The sequence below is a fragment of the Xiphophorus hellerii genome, chromosome 4, assembly GCF_003331165.1.
Source record: "Xiphophorus hellerii strain 12219 chromosome 4, Xiphophorus_hellerii-4.1, whole genome shotgun sequence".
NCBI lineage: Eukaryota > Metazoa > Chordata > Actinopteri > Cyprinodontiformes > Poeciliidae > Xiphophorus > Xiphophorus hellerii.
The window spans coordinates 6,670,251-6,695,904 of record NC_045675.1 but is presented as its reverse complement, the minus strand read 5'-3'; the positions used below and the strand labels follow the sequence as shown (position 1 = coordinate 6,695,904).

The 25,654-nt window shown below is 37.7% G+C and overlaps 4 protein-coding genes and 1 pseudogene across 7 annotated transcripts; 2 read left to right on the top strand and 3 right to left on the bottom strand.

Annotated features, from left to right (window-relative positions):
• Positions 1-1,545: 1,545 nt before the first annotated feature.
• Positions 1,546-11,463, bottom strand: LOC116718577 (UDP-glucuronosyltransferase 2C1-like). 3 transcript variants are annotated; one of them, XM_032560659.1, is made up of 2 exons: positions 11,328-11,463; positions 1,546-3,747 (listed from the first exon to the last, which is right to left on the bottom strand). In XM_032560659.1, the coding sequence occupies exon 2, from the start codon at positions 3,745-3,747 to the stop codon at positions 2,161-2,163; it is 1,587 nt and encodes a 528-aa protein (XP_032416550.1). In that variant the 5' UTR covers positions 11,328-11,463; the 3' UTR covers positions 1,546-2,160. The 3 variants fall into 3 exon arrangements, with proteins under 3 accessions (XP_032416550.1, XP_032416548.1, XP_032416549.1); XM_032560657.1 differs by lacking the exon at positions 11,328-11,463 and adding an exon at positions 5,190-5,524; XM_032560658.1 differs by lacking the exon at positions 11,328-11,463 and adding an exon at positions 5,216-5,524.
• LOC116718578 (UDP-glucuronosyltransferase 2C1-like) lies at positions 6,706-11,474 on the bottom strand. The gene is made up of 2 exons (XM_032560660.1): positions 11,328-11,474; positions 6,706-8,831 (listed from the first exon to the last, which is right to left on the bottom strand). Exon 2 carries the CDS (start codon positions 8,829-8,831, stop codon positions 7,245-7,247), a length of 1,587 nt encoding a protein of 528 aa, XP_032416551.1. The 5' UTR covers positions 11,328-11,474; the 3' UTR covers positions 6,706-7,244.
• chrna5 (cholinergic receptor, nicotinic, alpha 5) lies at positions 11,197-21,482 on the top strand. Of its 2 annotated transcripts, none has more exons than XM_032560662.1 (9): positions 11,197-11,272; positions 14,907-15,180; positions 15,421-15,558; positions 18,099-18,250; positions 18,334-18,378; positions 18,975-19,084; positions 19,212-19,389; positions 19,469-20,164; positions 20,302-21,482. In XM_032560662.1, the coding sequence occupies exons 3-9, from the start codon at positions 15,465-15,467 to the stop codon at positions 20,458-20,460; spliced, it is 1,434 nt and encodes a 477-aa protein (XP_032416553.1). In that variant the 5' UTR covers positions 11,197-11,272; positions 14,907-15,180; positions 15,421-15,464; the 3' UTR covers positions 20,461-21,482. The 2 variants fall into 2 exon arrangements, with proteins under 2 accessions (XP_032416553.1, XP_032416552.1); XM_032560661.1 differs by lacking the exon at positions 11,197-11,272 and adding an exon at positions 11,301-11,408.
• On the bottom strand, positions 12,310-14,899 carry LOC116718580 (UDP-glucuronosyltransferase 2B17-like; annotated as a pseudogene).
• A 97-nt stretch (positions 21,483-21,579) lies between the features above and the next one.
• Positions 21,580-25,627, top strand: LOC116718576 (UDP-glucuronosyltransferase 2C1-like). Its single transcript, XM_032560655.1, has one exon. The coding sequence runs from the start codon at positions 22,188-22,190 to the stop codon at positions 23,793-23,795; it is 1,608 nt and encodes a 535-aa protein (XP_032416546.1). The 5' UTR covers positions 21,580-22,187; the 3' UTR covers positions 23,796-25,627.
• Positions 25,628-25,654: the final 27 nt, after the last annotated feature.

The window sequence follows — 25,654 nt, the reverse complement described above, 5'->3', positions numbered from 1 at the left end:
TATTCAGTGCTTCACTTTTATGTTGCCACCACCATTCTTCACATAACATAACAAGATGTGGAAAAATCTTTATATCAGTTTACATAGTAATAAGCCAACTGCTAATGATGGTAGAACACATTCACAATTAAATATTGTCTGATTGTTTTAGCACATTCCTAAAGCACAAAGTTTGAGAGTTTTATTGGTCACATTCTAGTTCAAATAATGTCATAAATTATAATACAGACTATTTTATCTAATCCTGCTCATATATTGCTTATTTTTAAGAGATATTGAGGATTGGATGAATTTTTTACTAGGTCTTCATTCTTAAATGATTGAAATGTTGGGGGTTTTTTTGTCAGCAAGAGTAATGAAAATGTTTTCAATAAAGAAGAGGAAGATAATGTCCATTACCATTTACTTCTACACTCATTCAAAGAAGTAAAAAATGACTGAATTGATGCTAAAACTAAAAATGTGTGCATGATGGACAGGAGCTCTAGAAATGTTAAATAGGGGACATCTCTTGAATCATTACTGACATTTTACTTTACGTCTAGACAGAGATGGAATAAACATGACTGTAGCTAGAAGCAGGAGCAGTAATGCTCCTGTCTGGACGAGGAATAAGAATATAGAGCGTAAATGAATCAGGAGACCATGTGGGACTGAGCTTTAAGGAGAGGAGTACATTTGTGCCTTGTAACAAACTTTTCCCAGCAGATGGCAGTATTGATTGGCTTCATTGTTTAATCTCTGTGCAGTCTGGAGAATCTGCATGTTCACCTGGTAGGACTGTTTATTGAAGACTTTTACAGATTTTTGGACATTGTCATTGTACAGTATGTTCATTGTAAGATAGTTAGGTCCTCCTCTGGCATGTGACCAGAGCCAATTGCCAAATTAATTGAAGGGTAAATTCACTATTCAGACTTCTTATACTCCCAGTTTTTCTCCGTGATCCACAGATAGTTTTATCTTTGAGTATCCTAAAAGGTCTTTTTGTCAGCTAGTAAAATGTTATGTAGAGTGAACAATTTGGTGACCTGTAGCTATAAAAATGACTTTCTGTGGCAATACATCAATGAATCTTGTCTCTTTTTTTACTGCTATTAACTTAATGGGCATATTACTTGTCCAAACCACAAATATTAAGTTCATCCTGGATTTCAGTCTACAGTTACAAGCACAAAGAGTCTATCTTCATAGAATGCAGAGGTGAAGAGCTCATGCTCTTTACTCCAGTGAATGCTACTAAATATTGATAACATGTGCAAGGAAGATAATAAGCTTACTCATTGACAGAGCAAACGTAGGTGCAGATTATTCAATGTGTCTATTTTCACCATTTCAAAACAACACATTCAACAGCTTCTCCAGTCACTTGGTATTTATATACAGAATTAACATGGTATTGGCAATTACCACTACAATGTTATAAAATGAGTGCAACATTATCACTAACACTAAAGGTCCTCAGACATTCTTCCATTTATATGAAAGACAAGGTGTTTTGTTTCTATTTATTTCAAAAAATGAATGCAAAATAAGGACACAACCTTGTTGAAGAGTAATTTATTTCTGCAACTCTATTTACTAAGTGAAACAAATTAGAAAGATTACACAGACTGAAGTTGCAATGTCTTCATTTTTCATCATTGTGATTATTTTCAATGACAGCTACTGAAAACATAACACTTATAGTAGAAAGTATGACTACAACCTGCCTAACAATTATTATTCTAACTGGTTCTTTCAATCTGACAAAAGTGCCTTATCAGAATATCCTAAAAACTGAGTTAGCAAAGTTACTGATTTAAGTAATTTAATCCGAGAGTTTGTAAATGGGACATTGTGAAGTTTGGAATGTCATTCCCGGATAGAACTTCTGATTTCTAAGAATTACATCTTTTAATTCCGTCTTCCTGCAATATATAATATTCTGCTACTCAAACAGAAGAGTGGGACAGATTAAATATCATTATAAAAATTTATTAATTTACTATCTCAATTAAAAGACAAACATCTATTTATTTGTTTAAAATCTTCTAAAACAGTACCCTACTTTGAATAACAAAGTACAAAATATTCCTCTAAATTAAGAAAACAATTGCTTTGATCAATAAACATGCTTTTATTTACAGGCAATATCTTTACACACAAAGCATATAAATATTACTCACGTTTTACTTTACGTCTACACACAGATTTCCATAAACACCTGATAAACATGACTGTAGCTAAAAGCGTGAGCATCACTGCTCCTGTCAGGAACAGCACTACATCTACAGAGTGGTAAACATACCAAGGCATTCGGTTAGACTGAGCTTTCAGGTGACCAGCACCTTTGTGCCTAATGACGTATTCTATCCAGAAGAGGGCAGTATCGATTGGCTTCATTGGCTGATCTCTGTGCAGCCTGGAGAGTCTCTGCATGTTCTGCCTGTAGGACGGTTCATTCAGAACTTCTTGCATAGCTTTCAGGAAGTTGTCGTCTTTGTCCACAATACTCAATGTAAGAATTTTAGCTCCTCCTTTCTCTTGCAAGCGCAGCAGATTGTCATACTGGTCAAAAACCAGAGGAAAACCCACTACTGGGACTCCATGGCACAAGGCCTCCTGGACTCCATTTGTTCCTCCATGAGCCACAAATAGCTTTACCTTAGGATGTCCTAAAAGGTCTTTTTGTGGCATCCAGTCAACTTGCAAAGTGTTGTTACCCAGAGTGGATGGTTTGGGTCCTCTATAGCTCCAGATGACTTTTTGTGGCAATTTCGCAAAAGCTGCTGCAATGCCATCTGCAAGGTCCTCTGGAAGTTCATTAACAAATGTTGAGAGGGACATGATAATGACTCCGTGCTCTCCAGAACTCTGCACAAACTCCTCCATGTCATCAGGAAGTGGTTCTGGAGGTTTACAATGGAACCCTCCCATGTACACAACATTAGGCATTGTGGGACGTGGGTAATCAAAGACAAAATCGGTTCTCATGAGCCAAATGTCTGCATCATTCTGTATCTGATTAAAGTCACAATCAGGTCCAAGGTACTTTTCACAAAGTGGCTGGTATACAAACTTAGATGCAAACGTGCTTTGAATGGCAGTCATTAGATAAAAAATTATGTTTTTAACTCTCTGAAAAAAAGTCATTTTATCAGTGAGGCCAGATCCTGTCATAGGGATGTAGGATAATGGTGAGGGAGCGATGGCAAAATGAGCTTCTTCAGGCATTAACCAGCGAACATTATAAACTAAAGGGAGATTCATGTATTTGGCCAAAATTGCCCCGTTACCCCAGCATGGATCAGTAAGAACCAGATCAAACTTGGTCTCATTTAATTTCCTCATCAACTCCACATTATCCAGCAGAGCTGGGACAAATGAGCTCACAGAATTGTGAACATCAACAATTTTATCGAGCATGCCTATTGTCATTCGGAGAAAACTGGCGAGAGGTAAAGTCCCCCGTTCAAGTTTTAGAAACTCAGAAAATACTTTTTTCAAAAAATCTCCATCTACCAAGCTCTTTTCCACCGGAACTATGAAAGTCTTGTAATATAAGGGATTATCCTTGATGTACCAGGCTTTGCTAGCTCGTGCAATAGTTACATTGTGTCCCCTGGAATGTAGAGCTTTAAGAAGAATTTCCATGTTTATCCAGTGGCTTCCTTCAGTAGGAAAGACCAAGATGTTGCCACCTTGACAGCAGGTGGGAATCAGAATGAGCAGGAGCAACACAGTGCAGCAACAGACTGTCTTCATCTGAAATAAAAAAAAAAGTCATTCCATATATAGTTTTAATAATATAAAACAGAAATTAACACAACAGGTCAGCATTCCCTAATTCTAATAATCTCTTGACTGGAATAAAATAATACTGCAAAAGGTACACATTAATATGTATAAACTGTAAAATTCTAATAGTTTATTTTTTTGTGTCAACATAAAACATGCAAACTATTTGCTGACTTAAAGGTGTTAGAGGAAATGTGAGTCTTCTCTCATGCTACAGCATGAATAAGTATTTGCCTCCTTGAATTTTTATGCTGCTTTGGAACAATGTTGTCCCACTTTGCTAACTTGTTTTAATTTAACTACATTACTTTAGTGAACTGGCCTGTTTGCAACAAACTGTTGCAAGTGAATACAAGTCTGGACTTTAAATAAGCAGCACCAAAATCTTCCTCTTTTTCAGCCAGACAAGAGTGAACTTGCTGGTGTGATGTGATTCATGTTCTGCTGGATGAGTGTAGTGAAGCTTAAGGATCTTCTTAGAAAGCAGAAATCATGATTTCAATAATTGCAGCAAGCTGTTCAGAGTCTAAAGTAAAAAAAACAAACAAAAGGAACAAAACAAAACAAATAAACAGCGCTAGAACATCAAACTATTGCTACCACGTTTGACACTTTGTGTGATTTTGTTTTCTGAATTGCTATGTCTGCTCTACACCAGATGATCAACATTCAAAAAGTTTACTCTTCTTTAACATTCAGTTGGGGAGAAAAATACAAACAAAAGGTTAATGTAAAGGAAAATCTCAAGAAAGACTAAATGCCAAAATAAAAGGAAGGCAGAGAAAAGGTTTTTTTTTTTTTTTTTGCCTTTTTGCATGTCATCCAATTTTCATGAAACCCATAGGATACAACCTCCATTAGTTAAAAATCTGGTACATTGCTTGTAGTTATCCTGGTCTTTAAGATTATCATTCAGCAACGTTCACTGTACATGAACTTGAACACAGTTAAACTGGGCTTGATTCCACTCCCAGATTTAATTTTGTTGAAAGACTGCTTGAGTTGCTAGAGTTGTTTGTTTTTGACACTCTTAAGCTTGCCACTATATGTGCTTTTACCAGAGTTAGACAAACATGGCTCTTCTCAACTAAATTATCTAAAGTTCGTTTTCTATATAACCTACAACTAAATGTGGCTTTGGATAACTTTCCCATCGGATATTATTGAGGGCTGCGCCTAATCTGAAGTACAGTGCAACAGTTTATTTAGAATATCTACAGCAAGCTACCAAATGTGAAAACACGTCTTGACAGAACTGCATTTAACACTGCAGGGACTAATTGTGACATGATTAGCTCCTTGATGTAAAAGTGTAACTTTACATGTGCAAAAATGTTCAGTAACATTTGCCTGAGTAAAATCACTGAGGAGATTTGAATAGATAGTTAGATATCAAGATAGCTACTTACAGTTAGTCTTCTTAGTCCAGACTTACGTGAAAGCTGTTTCAGAGTGCTACAGGACAGTCCCCATACGGAACACACCTTTAGTCCAGTCACGCCTTTCAAATGGTTCTATAAAGTAATAACCTGTGTGTGAGAACAGTAAAAACAGACTGACTAACAAAATCTATGCGGTGATTTTTAGGAATGTGAAACTGACGAAAATCGTTAAGTTTTGGGGTGAAATCTTGTTTAAAATCGTTGTTCAATCCAAGAATGGTGGCAGGACGTGTGCAAAAGCAATGAAAAGAAAGCAAGTAAGGTGAAACTTTATAGGAAGTCACGTAACTGTACAGAGCCTCCTGTTGAGAAAAAATATTTTCTGCATAGCGACACCTAGTGTCTGAGAAAAGGAATGCAGCAATTAGAGACCGTGTTTGGCAGAGTTGGTGACTAACAACATGACACGCTTTGATTCAGCCAAACTGTGCAAATTTAAAAAAAAAAATCTTATCAGCATAAAAAAAATCTCTCTAAATAGCTCAATGTTGGTTACATTCAGTACAGAATAAAAGTAATTGATAAGTATACATTTGTGTGCATAAATTAGATTTTCCAGAATACCCTTGTCCTAAATTACTCCAATTCAGTCACATAGCCCCATTCCTTTTTTTGTTGTATACTAAATTGGAATGCATTAAATCATCAGAGCACACTTTGGTTGGTGTGGCAAATCTGTTTCTCATGCTCCTACACATGGTAAAAAGAAAGTACACCCTGTGTCTGTCCTTTACCAGGTTCGAAAATGTGTAAATTACACATTTCATTGTGTGTGATCTCTGTGCACTCTGGAGAATCTGCATGTTCACCTGGCAGGAGTGTTTGTTCAAGAACTACATAGCTTTTTGGACGCTGTCATCATTGTCCGAAAAATTTCAGACTTTTAGGTCCTTCTCTGCCGATTGCCAAACTGATTTAAAAACAAGGGTAAGTTCACTATTCAGACTTCATGCCACAGGACCTCTTCTATTCTCAGTTTTCCTCCGTGATCAATAAACAGCTTACAGTCCACAGTTACAAGAGTTTATCTTCAAAAAATGCAGAGTTTAAGAGCTCATGCTCTTTACCCCAGTGTATGCTGCTAAATTATGATAACGTGTGCAAGGAACAAACATAATAAGCTTACTCATTGACAGGACAAATGTAGGTACAGTTCAAACATTGTGTCTCTTATCTCCAGTTCAAAATGGCATTATTACCTGCTTTTCCAGTTGCTTGGTATTTACATACAGAACAAGGCAACCCAAACACAAAGGAGTAAAAATGAGTGCACTTGCAACTATAGTGTGATAAAGTGTGTGCAACATTATCACTTACATTAAAGGCCCTCAGACATTGTTCCACTTATATCAAAGACATGGTGTTCAGTTTCTATCTTTATTTCAAAAACGTTTATGTAAAATAAAAACACAACTGTATTGAAAAGTAATTTATTTTAGTAACTCAATTTAAAAGTGAAACAGATTAGAAAAATTACATAGAATGATGTTGTAATGCCTTTATTTTTGTTCACTGTGATTATTTTCAATGAAAATTACAAGATAACACTTAAAATAGAAAGTATGGCTACCACCTGCTTAACAATTGTTATCCAAAGACAATATAGAGCCTTATTAGAATATTTTAATTTATAAAATAGCTGAGTTTTTAGTAACTTAGCAAAGTTACTGAAATAATTTAATCAGACAGTTTGTAAATGGAACATTGTCAAGTTTGGTGTATCATTCCCACATACAACTTGATATCCAAGGATAATGTCCTTTAATCCTGTTCTGCTGCAATATATAATATTCTGCTATCAAACAGAAGAGTTGGACAGATTAAAAATATTTTAAATAATTAATTAATTTACTGTCAATTAAAAGACAAACATCTATTTATTTGTTTAAAATCTTCTAAAACAGTACCCTACTTTGAATAACAAAGTACAAAATATTCCTCTAAATTTAGAAAACAATTGCTTTGATCAATAAACATGCTTTTATTTACAGGCAATATCTTTACACACAAAGGATAGAAATGCTACTCAAGTTTTACTTTACGTCTGCACACAGATTTCCATAAACACCTGATAAACATGACTGTAGCTAAAAGCGTGAGCATCACTGCTCCTGTCAGGAACAGCACTACATCTACAGAGTGGTAAACATACCAAGGCATTCGGTTAGACTGAGCTTTCAGATGAGCAGCACCTTTGTGCCTAATGACGTATTCTATCCAGAAGAGGGCAGTATCGATTGGCTTCATTGGCTGATCTCTGTGCAGCCTGGAGAGTCTCTGCATGTTCTGCCTGTAGGACGGTTCATTCAGAACTTCTTGCATAGCTTTCAGAAAGCCATCATCTGTGTCCACTGCCCTCAATGTAAGAATTTTAGCTCCTCCTTTCTCTTGCAAGCGCAGCAGATTGTCATACTGGTCATAAACCAGAGGAAAACCCACTACTGGAACTCCGTGACACAAGGCCTCCTGGACTCCATTTGTTCCTCCTTGAGACACAAATAGCTTTACCTTAGGATGTCCTAAAAGGTCTTTTTGTGGCATCCATTCAGTCAGTAAAGTATTGTTACCCAGAGTGGATGGCTTGGGGCCTCTGAAGCTCCAGATGACTTTTTGTGGCAACTTCGCAAAAGCTGCTGCAATGCCATCTGCAAGGTCCTCTGGAAGTTCATTAACAAATGTTGAGATGGACATGATAATGACTCCGTGCTCTCCAGAACTCTGCACAAACTCCTCCATGTCATCAGGAAGTGGTTCTGGAGGTTTACAATGGAACCCTCCCATGTACACAACATTAGGCATTGTGGGACGTGGGTAATCAAAGACAAAATCGGTTCTCATGAGCCAAATGTCTGCATCATTCTGTATCTGATTAAAGTCACAATCAGGTCCAAGGTACTTTTCACAAAGTGGCTGGTATACAAACTTAGATGCAAACATGCTTTGAATGGCAGTCATTAGATATAAAATTATGTTTTTAACTCTCTGAAAAAAAGTCATTTTATCAGTGAGGCCAGATCCTGTCATAGGGATGTAGGATAATGGTGAGGGAGCGATGGCAAAATGAGCTTCTTCAGGCATTAACCAGCGAACATTATAAACTAAAGGGAGATTCATGTATTTGGCCAAAATTGCCCCATTACCCCAGCATGGATCAGTAAGAACCAGATCAAACTTGGTCTCATTTAATTTCCTCATCAACTCCACATTATCCAGCAGAGCTGGGACAAATGAGCTCACAGAACTGTAAATATTAAGTTTTTTGTCAAGCAGGCCTATTGCCATTTGGAAAAAACTGGTAAGAGTTAAAGTCCCCTGTTCAAGTTTTATGAACACAGAAAACATTTTTTTCAAAAAATCTCCATCTACCAAGCTCTGTTCTACTGGCACTATGAAGGTCTTGTAATATAAGGGATTATCCTTGATGTACCAGGTTTTGCTAGCTCGTGCAATAGTTACATTGTGTCCCCTGGAGTGTAGAGCTTTAAGAAGAATTTCCATGTTTATCCAGTGGCTTCCTTCAGTAGGAAAGACCAAGATGTTGCCACCATGACAGCAGGTGGGAATCAGAACGAGCAGGAGCAACACAGTGCAGCAACAGACTGTCTTCATCTGAAATGGAGAAAAAATGTTTTTCAGTAAATAATTTCAATAATATAAAACAGAAATTAATATAATCTGTTAAATCGAATCATCTTTTGACTGGAATAAAACTAATGCAAAATGTATTAATTAAAATGTATGAGCTGCAAATGCTACTAGACTATTTTTCACTGTCATATGTTCTTTTACATAATAGTGATGGTTTGCATGCAATCAGTGATACAGAACTCTTGAGTTTTAAACATAAGCGAATTTAGAGCTCATCACTAAACATCACTAAACTTTTCCAGTTTCACCATTCAGGTGTATTTTCTCAGCAAATGCACTTTTACACACTGTATTTTGGTTGCATTTAACATAAATATGGAGGACCAAAATATTAATAATTAAGTAATTAATAATTAAAAATAAAAGCAGAAATCTATATTGTTTTGTTTTTCCTGAAGTAAAACAATTATTTACATAATTCAAAAAGGATGAATAAATAGTTTTTGATTTCTAATGTTAACATCCATAAACTTATAATTCTTACTGAGCAGAGATTTCTTAAGTTGTACGATTTCTATTTAAAAAGTAATCCAACTGTTTTTCAAAGATTGCTGGAATTAATGGTATGTCAGATAAATCTGTTTTCTTGTTATAAATGTTCTATTGATTAAGCAAATAAACAAGTAAGCATAATTATCTAAAAAAGCAAGACCACCATTACCACTCTCAAAGATGAAGCATACACACTATTTGCTGGCTGAAAGTTAGTCAGAGGAAATGTAAGCCTTTTCTTATATGAATATTATGGGATTTGAGGGCTGCTCCTAATCTGAAGCAGTGGAAGAGATTACATGTGGAAACACGTCTTGACAGAACTGGATTTACCCCTTCGGGGATCAGTTATAACATGCATTGCTTCCTGTAAAGCTTACATGTGCAAAAATGTTCAGTAACATTTTCCAGAGTACCTGTCAAGTTTCCCGCTTTGGCTGGGAAACTTACGTATTTTTCCCCTCTGACTTCTTCTTCCCGCTGTTTCCTGTTACAGTAGTTTTCTTCACACCCTCCCCACCCCCCGCTTCTCCAAGTACACCTCGCTGCTGCAAACAGAAAGGGACGGGGACGGACCACTGTCAGTCTCATACCTTATTTGGAAATGGGACCATTGCACTCCGGCTGGTTTGGTCACATGAGCTTCAGACTAACAGACAATCTTTTAAGAATACTTTCAATGGCGGGTAAAATATCAGGTAAATAGTGGTGAAACCAAAAAGAACTCTGTCTCAACTGTTTGCTGAAAGAACATGGAAGATGGCAAGAAATATTTTAGCAGAGAGCATCCATCCTTGTTTTTTGTCAGTTTGAACCTCTGAGCTCATGAAGGCGTTACTGTGTTCCTCTGGCAACTAAGAACATCTATAGAAGTCATTTATTGACAGCAATAATTATTCTTAACCAAACTAAATGATGACATTTACCTATAGCTTGCTAAGTGTTTTGCTCTATTCACAAATTGTTGATAATGTGATTCTATAAATATGATTCATTTTATCGTTTTAGAGTCTAAGGAAAATTTCCACGTTGATAGACTAAATAGTTTCATCTTATTTTTTCCTATATATAAGACCCTACCAACAAAAAGTATCTTAGAATAATATACATGGCACCGTAAAAACAAAAATGTGAATTTTTGCTTGTATCTGTTTAACAACCCTGGTTGTAACAACCTGTGTTGTTATTCTTCTGTACCTAATTCATTTGTTTGTTATTGACTTTTGCTCAATTAAATTTCTTATTTATACATTGCAAATGGCATTTTTATTACAGTTGATCATGTTGTTTTTCATGTCTCTTTATTTCTATAATGATGGAGATATATATATTATTTATAATGTGTAAAAGTATTGTTTATGTCATTTAATTAGCTCTACATCCTTAAGGAAATGAAAAAATATGGTGTTTTATAAGATAATTTATCTTTTACGGTGCCAGAAATGCCGAAATTAATAGTAAATAATAAAGACTTTGCGGTATTCTGATTTAGTAATGTAATTAGATTAGTTGTGTTACCACCCCCACGCCACTAGAGGGAGTAGCTGGCCCAAAAAGATGCGAGTAAGGAGCAGATTTAGAAGTACACCGAAAGCTACAAAATTTGTTAAAAACTGTGAGCTGCGTTGAAGTAAATAAAAGAGAGATGCTCAAATACATGCTGAGAGTGAAAATCCTTCTTAAAGGTGAAAATATATCACAGATTTAAAAAGAAAATAAAAACGGGAGGCCGCGGATAATCTAGGAAATAGCGCCCCTTTCACCTCCGGATTGCAATGGTCCCATTTCCAAATAAGGTATGAGACTGACAGTGGTCCGTTCACGCCCCTTTCTGTTTGCTGCAGTTCCGCTCCGACGGCAACAGCGGTCGGATAAACATTTTCCGTATTCTCAAGTCCAAAACTTGACAGGTATGACATTCAGACAGGAGATTAAATAGATAGCTAGACAGATATAGCTACTTACAGTTAGTCTTCTCAGTCCAGACCACACGTGGAAGCTGTTTCAGTGTGCCACAGGACGATCTCCACAAATGAAAGACATAAGGTACAACAACCTTCAGCCCAGTCACGCCTACCAACGGTTCTACAGAGTAATAAACTGAGAACAGGCGTAACAGAATGACCAACACAAATGACGTGATGTGAAAATTAACTGACTCGTATCATCGAGTTTGGGGATGAAATCCGGTTTTAAAACGCTGTTCCATACAACAATGATGACATGAAAACCGTGCAAAATCAATGACAGGAAAGCAAGTAAGAGGAAACTTCACAGGAAGTCAACGAACTTCTCTTTCCTCATGCTGATAGAAAATATTTTCTCCATGGCGACACCCAGTGCCTGAGAAAAAAATTGTGTAAATTAGAAACGGTGTTTGATACTCACGTCTATGCAGCACGACACGCCTTGATTCAGCCAGATTGTGTAAATTTCAAAAACATATCAAGAAATATTTCAGCATAAAAATCAACCTAAATACGTCATTATTGGTTGCATCCAGTGCATAATATGTATATATATTTATAACACAATATTTTATTCTGTGCTAAACAGTTACTGTACTGAATGATAGTTTGTAACTAAAATCCAATTTATTTCAGTACAAATTGGAAAAAATTGTTCAGGAAAGAAAATAACATGTATTCATATATGTTTTTAATACCACAAGGTAAACAAATAAGTGGATTAAACATTGTAGGAGGACATTATGGACTACAATAAAAAAGTAAAAATTACATTTCCTTAGCCACCAATATAATATTGAACAAAACCCATTTGCAGTATTGTTAGAGTCCAAATATGTTTCAATACAAGCATTCAGAGTCCATCAAGTTAATATTACTGCTTTCAATCTTGTCCCCAGCTTGTGAAAATGTTTAGATAGTGCTGACTTGATGAATCTGTCTAATCATTACTCAAGTTTTACTTTACATCCACACACAGATTTCCATAAACATCTGATAAACGTGACTGTAGCGAGAAGCGTGAGCAGTACTGCACCTATCAGGAAGAGGAATACGTCTACAGAGTGGTAAGCATACCAGGGCATTCTGTAGCAATACTCAATGTACTCAGTGTAAGAATTTTAGCTCCACCTTTTACTTGAAAGTGCAACAGATTGTCATACTGATAAAAAAAACAAGGGTTAACCCACTACTGGGACTCTGTGATAAATGGCTTCTTGGTTTCCATTTGTTCCTCCATAAGCCACAAATAGCTTTACATTAGGATGTCCTAAAAAGTCTTTTTGTGGCATCCAGTCAACCAGTAAAGTGTTGTTACCCAAAGTGGACGGTTTGGGTCCTCTATAGCTCCAGGTGACTTTTTGTGGCAACTTTGCAAAAGCTGTTGCAATCTCATTTGCTAGATCATCTGGAAGTGCAGGCACAAATGTTCCTAAAGACATGATAATGACTCCATGATCGGCAGAACTCTGCACAAACTACTCCATATAGTCAGGAAGTGGTTCTGCACATTTACAGTGGGATCCTCCCATGTACACAACATCAGGCATTGTGGGACTTGGGTAATCAAACACAAAGTCAGTTCTCATAAGCCAGATGTCTGCATCTATCTTTAAATGGTCAAAGTCACAATCAGATCCAGGATATTGCTCACAAAGTGGCTGGTAAACTTGCTTAGTGACCAACATATCATTCATTCAGATGATATAGTATAAAATGTTGTTTTTTAACCCTTTGAAAAAAGGTCATTTTATCACTGTAGCCAGATCCTGTGATAGGAATATATGATAATGGTGAAGGAGCGATGCCAAATTGACCTTCTTCAGATATTATCCAACGAACATTAAAAACTAGAGGAATGCTTAAATATTTGGCCAAAAGTCCTCCACTGCCCCAGCAGGGGTCAGTGAGAACCAGATCAAACTTGGTGTTGTTCAGGGTTCTAATTAATTCTGCATCATCCAACATGGCTGAGGCATATTCACTGACAGCCCTATGAATCTCCAGGGTAGTGCTGAACATCCCAAGCAAAGCTGGTCAAAGGTAAAGCCCCACGCTCAAACTGTACGATGTCAAATATGATTTTGGTGATGAACTTCTGATAGAAGCTCCTCTTCTGTGAATGTGCTGGAATAGGAAGAGTTATCTTTAATGTACCAGCTGTTGCTGGGGCGCATAACAGTCAGGCTGTGTACTCTGGAGTGCAGAACTTTTATTAAAATATCCATGTTCATCCAGTGACTGCCCTCGATAGGAAGAACCAATATGTGTCCTCCTTTGCAGCAGCAGGGGACGAGGATGAACAGGACCAAAGCCCTGCAGCAGTAGATTAGCTGCAGTACAAGAAGCTGACTGTCAGTGTAGAGAGAAAACAAAGATATGATACAAATTATTGAACAAGTGAGCAAAGTAAAGTTCCAACACATTATCTGTACATTTCACGTCCATGTAGTTATTGATCATAATTCAATAAGTCCAGCTAAATGTTAATAAATGACAGTATGAAAGTGATTTGAAGTCTTGAGAGCAGAAAAGCTTTCTCTAAATTTAGGAACGCAATTATTACTTTTCGGTTTTCAGCGCTAGGACGTAAATAATTTGCATTGTTACCGTGATAAGTAACAATGCAACTTCAACTGACAAAAAACTGAGTTTGAGTTAAGTTACAACATACAAACATCAAATTATCAGGTGTATCGAGTCCAGTCCACTAGCAGGTTCTTCATTGTTGTTACGCCATTCCTCGCACAAACGAGGTTCATGGACATTACTGCAAGTATCGTTACTCATGACTGTGTGAACTGGTTCCAAGTTTTGCTGGGAAATTAGCATCTCCATAAAACTTATTTGTCAAAGAAATCATGAAGGGTTTCCTGGTAAACAGCTGATTTTGTAATTGACAAAACACACTGTTTAGCTTCCCTAAACATCTTTAATGGTGCTCTTGAAGCACTGACTCCATTTGCAATCATTTTTACCACACTTTTTCCTGCCACTCAACTTTCCATAATTGTGCGTGAATACATCACTGTGTCTAATTTCCTTGAAGACTAAATTTTTTTGTTTTTCTTTATCATCTAAATTGACAAAAATAACTGCTTGAAACACATCCGTATGTAATAAATCTGTATACAACACAGATTTAATAGCATAAGTTTGGATTGAATTCTGAAGTTTCCCACATTGTTGAAAGGTTAGTGAACACAGAAATAGGCTCAAAATTAGAAATAGTAGATGCAAGTCAGTTCTGGCACTTTCCCTTCTCTTGCTTGGTAGTTGCACGACAATGATGCCTCCCTTCACATTTATTCCACAACAGAATGGGTTATTACAGGTATCTGTAATAAGATTCCCTGACAAATGGCACTTACACCTCCATTCTTCTTTTTGTTTTTTGTCTATTTTCTCCCATTTGTCATGTCTTACCATGTTCCCACCTGTGCAGACGTGGATCACAGGAAACATTGTAATGGTAATGGGAATCAGAGCTCGCCATTTACTGTTTTGGTCTAGGCAGCAGGTTGGCTGATTCAGAGGATGGCTATTACTGCATGTGATGAGTGACTGGATTTCTCAGAGCACAGAAGGAGAGATGCTGGTCGTGGTGGAGGGGCTGAGGAGGACTGTGAGGAGAGAGAAGGAGGGAAAGGAGGGGTGAGAGGAGAACAGAATACGTTGCCTGTGCACAACTGGATGCAGCCGGGAGTGCAGCAGCGCCTGTGGGAGGCAAGAAAAAGAACCTGCCTGGAATGGAGGAGAGCGATGCAGCACAGTTGCTGTTGTCAGGACTCCCTCCACCTTTCATCTGCCGCCACGCTGGATTCTGTGTTAATGAGAAAGATTCGGAGCAGGTACGCATCCAGCCTTTGCATGCTGCAATATGGACTGCATTTATTTCTTATAAGAGGTTCATGTTTGCAAGGTGAAGGTGGAGGGCATTCTTGATTTGTGGAGGGTGCTATTCCTCTATTAAAAGTGTTATCGGTGCAGTGGTCAGTGGAAGATGCATGTAGGCATGATAACTTAAGGTTATTGCCAAAAAATGTAAGTGATTTCTTAGCAGACTCAATTTATTTCATTACTACTGACAGCTTGGGGATGCCTAAGAGACCAGCTGCTTGTGTTCAACTTTGACATGATGCTTAGAGCAGGAGAGGCGACCACTTTCCATGTACTGCTGCTGATGCTGCTTCCATCTCTGTGCTGGTACCACCTGTGTCACTCTCTTCGTAAGTATTGTACTGTATGCATGAAAAAGCTCTTATTTAAATTATTCAAGTAGAAAAAATGGATAAATATTATTGCTTTCTGTCAGTACAAAGTATAATGCATCAGGTACTATACCTAATTATGAAATCCAGTTGATTTTTTTTATATATGAGTTTGTTCTTATTCGTTGGATGATTTAGCAGGGTCCCCAATCATATTGCTTCTCCTTTGGCAAATCAGGCAGATTCATTCATGCAGGACTGAGTCACTTGTAAGATTTTGCTTCTCAGGTTGATGAAACAGACAGAAAGGATGTCAGTGGTTATATATCTGGGTTTCAACTTTTTCAGCCAAAATACTTAATTACATTAGGATTGCCTAAATCTACAACTCCTACATTTTTAACATAAAATTACTTTTACCTACATACACTCATAATTCATATTTGACCAGGAATTAAGAAATGGAAATAGTCCTACCACATAAATCTAAAAGAATACATGATTACAATTAGGTAAATATAAAGCATGTTTTGTTCAAACAACAAGGGATCTAAGAGCTGTTCTAAGCAGAGATGTAAACAACTGACAACATGAGTGGATCAAGCTGAAGGAGTAAGCACAAATAAAAACTGTCAGAGAAGTTCTGCGTTTATGGATTGTTGTATTGAGACTGAATTAACAAAGGTTTACTATCACTGAAGAGCTCCATATCCGTAATGAGCCATCCATCAAATTATGTAATTTATGTTCATTTGAAAACAGTGTTTTATAATGCTTCACTCCTGAGCAGCGACATTATTCATCAAAAATACAATGGGTAACATTAAATATTAATTTTACTCTGCAGCAGATATCAGTTTAGCTCTGATAGATTAAACTGCACAGATGTTATTCAGAGGTACTGTTTCTTTCCCCAACAGTACCTCAAGCCACAAACGACATTTCCAAAAGGAGGAAACAGCCTGTCTCATGGGATGGCATGTTGTAGAAGAAGACAGGGTGATCCTGAATTTGTTTATCATACAGCCACTGGCTGGGAATGTTTTCTGTACTGGTGATACACACCTGTGTGGCCATCATCATGGTGAATTTTCAGCTGCAGTACTATGCAATATTGACACAACCATGAATTTTTTCATTATTTGTCTCCCCACAACCAGAAGCTGCAATGGATCTTATTTGGATTTTACCTGATAGAACAACTCACCAGTGTGCATAATTCTGAGGTGGAAGGAAAAGGTTACTGAATTCAGAAAAATGCGATATTCAGCTTCCCTGACTCAACTTTTTGCAGGACCATCTTTGGCTGCAATTACAGCTGCTGTGTCTATACAAGCGTGACACATATATAGAAAGGAATATTTACCTATTCTATTTTTAATTGGGTTAATCAAAATGCGTTTACTGGATGGAGAACAACTGTTAACACCAGTTTTCAAGTTCTCACATAGATTCTTGATAAGATTTGGTCTATCATGTTATATAATATATTAGATAGTCCTGTATTATGAAAATATGAACTTGTTTGTATTACATTGCATTACATAATGGCATTACAGGATTTTCTATGCAGGCCAAAGAACTCAATTTTGGCCACATCTTTCTAGAGCAACTTCTTGTATGAAGTTGCTTTGTCCTCTACATGCTTTGTGGTGTACTGCAAATGACATTCTTCTTACCATGCTTGTATAAATCCCAGATTTGGGAAGTGCAGGACTATTCTCTTGACAGATTATCTCACATGAGCTGTGGATCTATGCAACTCCTTAGAGTCAGCATGGTTCTGTAAGCTGCTTCTCTTCTCACCAGCCTGTTAAAACTGCCCTGTTTTGGTTAGTTTTGCACTTGTCAGATATTATTTAAGATTTTCAGATGATGCTGTTTACTAATGTGCTTCGGCAAAGTGCAGAGGCCTTTAAATTATTTCTGATGAGACTGAGTATTCAACTTCCTGAGACAAATGACTGGACTGGATTTTATTTTTGGGCCGTTAGATTTAAAGGAGGCTAAATGAATACACAAAATTCAAAGGGGGAAATGAAGCCAAAACAAATCCAAAAACAGAGCAGAAACTAGAAGCTACATAACAAACTAACAGTAACTGAAGGAACCAAGGGGAAATATAATGCAAATATAGAGGAGACAGGTGGACCTTTCCACAATTCTTGGGAAATATTTTAATTCTACTATTCATCAGTGCCAGTCCAAATAAGGTTAAACATGAACTAGCATGGTCAAATGGTCGAAGCTTGCTGGAGAGGCTGTTCTGTAATAAAAAATGCAAACATGGAGCTTCTTCCTTACGTCTGCAAGAAAAGAGTCAGAGCTTGGTGGATGGTTCCTGTCTGGCTTTGCTTCTCAAAGTAAGCAGGCAATCATCATGCCAATTATTTATTATTATTTTGAAACACAAATACTCTTAATTGTTTTCATTTACAATTTCAAACCAATGAAGTCAGTCAGGCATAACTGTGACATACTGTAGAAAGATCCAGGATAGTGTTGTATTTCATATTCAAGCTGTAAAGTGTATTTTTCTGTCTTTTCTCACATCTCAGAGGCTCCAAATCTCTCCTCCTATGCAAAAGCAGAAGATAAACTGTTCAAATACCTCTTTCAAAACTACCAGAAATGGGTCCGTCCAGTGGAGTATCTAAACCAGACCATCAGTGTGAAGTTTGGGTTGGCCATCTCCCAGCTGGTTGATGTGGTGAGCTTAAAGGTTTTCTAATCCTTTACAATGGTTCTGAAGGTTTGAGTTATAGTCAGTAACCTTTTGATTTTCCCTTCCAGGATGAGAAAAACCAGTTAATGACAACTAATGTTTGGATGAAGCAGGCAAGTGAAGTAGCACATACATAAATAACTGATTTTGGATTTTGTTTCCTTTTCTGGTAAACCTATTTGGTGCTCATAGCCATTTTGTGTATGAAAAGTGCTTTCAGTTCTAGCAGATAAGCAGAAGCAGTCTGTCCCTCTGTGGGGATTTTTTATTCAGGTCTGGTTGCATTTCTCTGACAGTTCTCATCTATTTGAGCTAATTCGACCCTGTGCCTACACACCTGCTTCCCCATGCCCGCTCCACCCCCTCTCCTGCTCCTGTCAGCTGTATATGTGGACTCTGTGGCGGGCCTTATAAATTATTAAACCCAGCTCTTTGTTTCAGTTTGGATATATTCTCCCACAGTGATAGGTTACATCATGCCACATTGGGAAACTGAAGGGCAGGGGTAGGTGAGATGATCTATCATTCCCAAAATGGCTATGTGTTCAATTTAAAGCTGTTTTTAGCCTGTTTACTTTAACTGTATGTGTCAGGTCAATGCTGTGGGACACTAAAACCAAAGCAAACAGTGTTGCCTCCCATTGTGAGTTGTTGCAAAGGAAATTGCACCTGTATTGTTTCCTGAAATTATTTATTCTCCATTGTATAGGAGTGGGTTGATATGAAATTGAGATGGAGCCCTGAAGACTTTCTGGGCATCACAACCATTCGTGTTCCCTCAGACAGGATCTGGCTTCCTGATGTTGTACTTTATGACAAGTATGTGACACAATGAGATGGACTGCTATATGATAATATTAGATTAGAGGTGATAATTTAAGGGTTTTAGAAAACTGTAATCACAAAGCACAGAGCTAAATAGCCTCTGGTTATTTTGTCTCTACAGTTCAGATGGACGTTTTGAGGGAACTATCACTAAGGCTGTAGTTAAGTACGACGGAACCATTTCATGGAATCCACCAGCCAACTACAAGTCCGCCTGCACCATTGATGTCACCTTCTTCCCATTTGACCTCCAGAACTGTTCAATGAAGTTTGGATCCTGGACCTATGATGGCTCACAAGTGAGTCTAAATTTCATTGAAAGTGCACAGTGCATTAGCAGTGGTAACCTTTTACTAATTTTATGATGTATTCTTATAGGTGGACGTCCTTCTGGAAGATTTCCATGTGGACAAGCAGGATTATTTTGACAATGGGGAATGGGAGATAGTGAAAGCAACAGGCAGCCGTGGTCTCAGAACTGATGGCAGCAGTTCCTATCCCACCATCACCTACTTCTTTATTATCCGCAGGCTGCCTCTTTTCTACACTCTCTTCCTCATCATCCCTTGCATTGGCCTGTCCTTTCTCACCATCCTTGTCTTCTATCTGCCCTCAAACGGTGGTGAAAAGATCTCTCTCTGCACCTCAGTGCTGGTGTCGCTCACAGTCTTCCTCTTGGTCATTGAAGAAATCATCCCTTCTTCTTCCAAAGCAATCCCTCTTATTGGGGAATACCTGGTCTTTACCATGATCTTTGTCACACTGTCAATCGTCATCACCGTCTTTGCCATCAACATCCACCATCGCTCCTCATCGACACATCATGGCATGGCCCCATGGGTGAGAAGGATTTTTCTACATCGGCTACCTAAGCTGCTATGCATGCGCAGCCATGTGGACCGCTACGCTACAGTCAGAGTGCCTGAATCAGAAAGAAATATTGGATTAGGCAATATGAAAAACCCAACCCCTGAGCTCACTCCACTTCTCTACACCCAGCACAACCTCCAAGCAGCTTTGGAATCTATTCGCTACATCACCATGCATGTGGTTAAAGAAAACCAGGTCAGAGAGGTGAGTTTGACCTTTTTCAGCATTTCTCACAAAATGCTGAAAAAGAGTAAACAAGCATTAGTCAGTTCCACATTTCCTCGTCACTAAGCTATTGGTAATATTCTTAGAGGTTGATTTGTGCTTCTTTTTTCCTACAGGTGGTGCGAGACTGGAAGTTTGCTGCTCAGGTCCTGGATCGAATGTTTCTGTGGGCCTTCCTTCTGGTGTCAGTTCTTGGATCTGCTCTCCTTTTCATCCCAGTCATTCACAAATGGGCCAGCATCATCGTCCCTACTCATCCCGGCAGTACTCTCTAGGAACGTCTTCAATCACAATGGGAGATGAAAGAAAAGCACATTAACTGCTCTTCAGACCATCTGAGACATTTGAATGACAGTGCAGACTATTCACAACATTCCTTTGCATTCGATTTCTGAGATTCTATTGTGCCAGAAATAATGCTGCAACTCTGAACACAGTTATTGCTGACTGGACATGTGTACAATGTGCATTTTATAGTATTATTCTAAGCTTGTTTCTAAAGAGCAGCTAGACAGGAAAAGCAACAAAAGAAAACGTAGATACATATTCATGTACCGGTAGTTTAAATCATGACAACTGCCGTAGTAATGGACAGGGAATTTAGTCATTTGAGTTTAACTTAACATATAGAACAAATGTTTTGTTAACTGGAATCTACTTACAGACTAACAATAGTTTTTCTTGTCAGTATTTAAATTCACAGCTTTCCTTGAAGAAAGCAGGACAAACTCTGCATTCTTTGAACAGGCTGTAAAAGAACGATATTAACAACATACCAATTGTATGTCAAGAAATTAGGTGAGAAAACAACTAATTTGTCACACCAAAACTGTGTCACAATAGCTTTATTATAGGCACATAGGCAAGATCAAATTCTGCAGCACATATATTTGGTCACAATGCCAAGAGAACCCGTGGGCTTTTTACTGGAGCATTCATTGCCTCTAAGTGGCCACACACCTATAAAATAAAATGTTCTCTTGTATAAGGTCACAAGAGAAATTTAAATAAATTAAAACTACAAAATCAGAAGGTCATGAAGACAGGAGAAGTGAAGACAAGAGTTAGCTCAGCTACTCTGTAGAGGATGCTCATTTAAGCCGCTTACATCCAGAATCCTGTTCTTCTGGTCTTGATTTACTGTATATCTGATTATTGTAGATGAAGGTCAGAACACATGAGACTATGGAGTCCGGGTCACTGGAGCTGACTCTTAGTTTGGCCAGTTCCTACTCAACTGTGTACTGCATACTGAAAATAATTTGCTATATAAAATAAATATATATAGATAAACAAATGTGTTTGTGGTATACAGTGCTTGTCAGTAGTTTGCATACAGATATTTTTGGGTTTTATTAATGCATTTGAACTGTTCTTTTTTCATGATAGGATGAATTTTCAAAACAAAATAGTCAAAATTAAAGACAAATAGCCTTTTATTTTAATAAATACCTTTTAGTCTTTGATCAGGATCATACAATGCCATTTAGGAATTCTGACGTATGATTGATCATTCAGAAAACAATTAAGAAAGTTTATATAAAAAAACATGCACATGAGCTACCTTTTATTGTTTTTTCCAGCTGTTGTCACCTTGCAAACCATTCCAACTATGGTCTGCTAATTAATATATGCTAAAGATGACAATAATTGTAAAGGTAAAGAAAAGTTAAATCTAGAAAGGACCTCAGATTGTAAGAACGGCCTTGAATTCAAAGCAGGCTTGTTGCACAATGCAGAACAAAGAGACCACTTCTTTTTGCTGAACAGCCTCCCTCACCAAAGTAAGCTAATCCATAATCGGTTTATACAAGTTTTTCTGGAATTTTCAATTGCATTACTTGGGCAGAACATAAGATGTTTCATTCAGAAAACTAAAAATCTCACTAGACCTACTTCATTCAAAGCAGGTATGTAATGGATTTTGTTTTCAATTTTCTATGTAAAACAACATGTCTTAGCTAATTCGTGAAATTCTATTTTGTTTTCTTTTAGGCTAAAGATGGAATCCAGGGGGAAAGCCAAAGCATATCTTTTCCTAGTATTTGCAGTATTCCTTTCATGGAGAGTTGGTCACGGTGGCAGGATTTTGATCATCCCTTTGGAAGGCAGCCACTGGGTGAATATGGACATTATGATTCAAGCTCTCCACTCTTGTGGGCACTCTATTGATGTAATAAGGACCAATAAAAGCTGGTACATCAAGGACGACTCTCCATACTACAAAACCATCACGGTTCCTGTTGCCAGAGCTTTCAATCATGATTTCATCAACCCAATCCTTAGAAAGATTTTTGCAATAGAGAGAGGAGAGAGCTCTGTCATGAGCTTCATGAGTTTGCAGGTTGAAATGTTTAAAGCTATGTTCGACATGCACGGAATGATGTGCAAGATGGCTAGCACAATGTTGGAGGATAAAAGGTTTATGAATGGTTTAAAGGCAAAAAAGTATGACCTGGTAATGACTGATCCTGCATGGGGAGCAGGAATAATGTTAGCCCACGCTCTTAAACTACCTCTAGTCTATAATGTGAGATGGGTTACCAGTGGGGAGGGCCACTTAGCCCTTGCACCTTCTCCTTTATCATACATCCCAATGACGGGCTCAGGACTGACAGACAAAATGACCTTCATACAGAGAGTCAAAAATCTCCTTTTCTACACCCTCTGGGAAGTTCAGGATACCTTTCTGATCCGTCCCCAGTATCAAGCCATCTGTAATAAATTCTTTGGCCCAGATGTTAGATACAGTGATTTGTTGCGGGGAGCAGACCTGTGGCTCATGAGAGTGGACTTTGTTTTTGAGTTCCCCCGTCCTACCATGCCAAATGCCATCTACATCGGAGGCTTTCAGTGTGAACCAGCTAAACCTCTTCCTAAGAACCTGGAGGAGTTTGTTCAGAGTTCTGGACAGCATGGCGTCATCATCATGTCTCTTGGGACTTTTGTTAGTGAGCTCCCTTCAGATGTGACAAACAAAATTACTGAAGCTTTTGGTCAGTTACCGCAGAAAGTAATCTGGAGCTATAAAGGTAGCAAACCCCCCAATGTGGGAAAAAACACTTTACTGGTTAACTGGATGCCACAAAAAGACCTTTTAGGACATCCAAAGGTGAAACTATTTGTGGCTCATGGAGGAACAAATGGAGTCCAGGAGGCCATTTATCATGGAGTACCAGTAGTGGGTTTACCTGTGTTTTATGACCAGTATGACAATCTTCTCCGACTGCAAGACAGAGGAGCGGCTAAGATCCTTACTTTAGCCACTGTAGACAAAGAGGACACATTTCTGAAAACTGTCAAAGAAGTACTGTCTGAACCATCCTACAGGATTAACATGCAGAGACTCTCCAGATTGCACAGGGATCAGCCAATGAAGCCAATCGATACCGCCCTCTTCTGGATAGAATTTGCAATAAGACACCAAGGTGCAGCTCATCTGAGAACAGAGTCCCACAGACTGCCTTGGTATTCCTACTACTCTGTAGATGTTTTGCTATTCTTCCTGTTTGTTGTTGCAGTGATTACATTTTCAGTAGTCACGACTTTCAGATTGCTCTGTTTTGCAAAATGCTTGAAAGGAAAAACTAAGCAAACGAAGAAAAAATGACAATGTTCTGCGTTTGTTATCATAATTTACTTTATTTCACTCTGGATCTAGGTTTTTCTCCTTTCTGTATTTTCTTCATTTAAACTGACCACATGTTGACTGAATATTTTGTATGATATAAATCTCTAGTTTCACTTAAGTCTTTAAGGGAAGTAAGTACTTCCTGTAAGTCATTCTGCACTGTTACACATTAGGTGCAAGATTACTCATCTGTGGTAAAAACAAAGTATGCAACAACCAGCAATGAATGGCATTTATCTCAAGAGAGAATTACATAAATCATATTTAATATAGCATTTCAGAGTAAGTCATTTAAGAGTTCAGGTCAATAGCGACATCTACTGGTTAGTCTTGAAAAATGCAATTGCCCTGCTTTCGTTTTTTTACTTTTAAACGTTTCACGGCACTAATGGTTGTACATTTATTTATTTTCACACTGTTGGCTCCAAAATGTACTATTTCAAAGAATTGAATAGACATTTTCTTATTCACTTTACAGAAACCAAGTGGACATAGTGAACATTGCAGCCATAAGCATATTAACCAAAACAGTATTGCCATCAACATTCATTATTTACAGGGCAAAAAATGAAACGCATTGGTAAAATTAAATTAATTAAGCACACAACTAGTTGAGCCCATAATGTTTCATAAAGTACACATAAATACTCTCCAATAGACAAATCAAAAACAACAAAAAACCAACCCAAAATAGTAGAATTTGCAATGTAATTCAAAAGTTTTCATACGACTTTTAATTTTCACATTTTGTCATGACAAATCAACAGACTTCTATGTATTTCACTGGGAATTTATGCAGTAGAACATGCAGTGTATATTGATGAGCAAAGAAATAAAAGACAGTTTTTTTTACTAATCATATAAGTATGTTGTGTTTTTGTGTACAGTCTACTTCACTCTGTTACAGCTAAATAAAAGTTGCAACCAACTTGATCCTGATGTTATGTAATGAGTTGCAACATCGCTGTCAGAGACAGAGTATGTAACCCTGACGTAGAGCTGCTACGTATCACTCTGTGGCCATTCTACCTCCCAAGGGAGTTTACCAACATCTTTGTGTGTGTTGTTTATGTACCGCCCAGTTCTAACGCAACAAGAGCGGCAATTCAAATCTCGGACTGCGTCCATCACCATCTTCAGAATAAGCCGGATGCTCCTATGTTCATCCTTGGAGATTTTAACCACTGCAGTTTAAACAAGTTTCTGCCTGGCTTTTTCCAGTATGTGAAGTGCAGTACAAGGAACTCTAACATCCTAGATAAATGTTATGGCAATATTAAAGATGCATACTCAGCTAGAGCTAGACCACCTCTTGGCAATTCAGATCATAACGTGGTTCATTTACTCCCTGCATATCGGTCTGTTTTTAAGTCAAATAAGCCTGAGCTCCTCCAGGTGAAGGTGTGGTTGCAGGAAAAAATGGAGGAGTTGAGTTGCTGCTTCCTTAATACAAACTGGGAAATATTTTTCTTGGATGTAAATCTTAACTGTATTACTGAGGCAGTCACGGCCTACATCTCCTTTTGTGTGGACTCTATTATGCCCCAGAAGACAGTAAAGAGGTATCAAAATAACAAACGATATATAACGAAAGAAATAAGGGAGTGCATTACCAGGAAAAAATCTGCCTTTAAGGCAGGGAACAAGGCTGGTGTAAGAGCAGCACAAAAGGATCTTAATCAGCTGCTGAGAACAGCACGGCGGCAGCATAAGAGGAGGGTGGAACGTGAACTGTCTGATTCAAACACCAAAGGACTATGGGACTCTATCTTATCTTATCTTATCTTATCTTATCTTATCTTATCTTATCTTATCTTATCTTATCTTATCTTATCTTA

Bases quoted from the DNA above. Each gene is read 5' to 3' on its own strand.
- LOC116718578 (XM_032560660.1), bottom strand. From the start codon at position 8,831: ATGAAGACAGTCTGTTGCTGCACTGTGTTGCTCCTGCTCGTTCTGATT.
- chrna5 (XM_032560662.1), top strand. From the start codon at position 15,465: ATGATGCTTAGAGCAGGAGAGGCGACCACTTTCCATGTACTGCTGCTG. The intron at 15,559-18,098 runs GTAAGTATTGTA...CTCACATCTCAG, and splicing joins CCACCTGTGTCACTCTCTTC to AGGCTCCAAATCTCTCCTCC. The intron at 18,379-18,974 runs GCAAGTGAAGTA...TCCATTGTATAG, and splicing joins CTAATGTTTGGATGAAGCAG to GAGTGGGTTGATATGAAATT.
- LOC116718577 (XM_032560659.1), bottom strand. From the start codon at position 3,747: ATGAAGACAGTCTGTTGCTGCACTGTGTTGCTCCTGCTCATTCTGATT.
- LOC116718576 (XM_032560655.1), top strand. From the start codon at position 22,188: ATGGAATCCAGGGGGAAAGCCAAAGCATATCTTTTCCTAGTATTTGCA.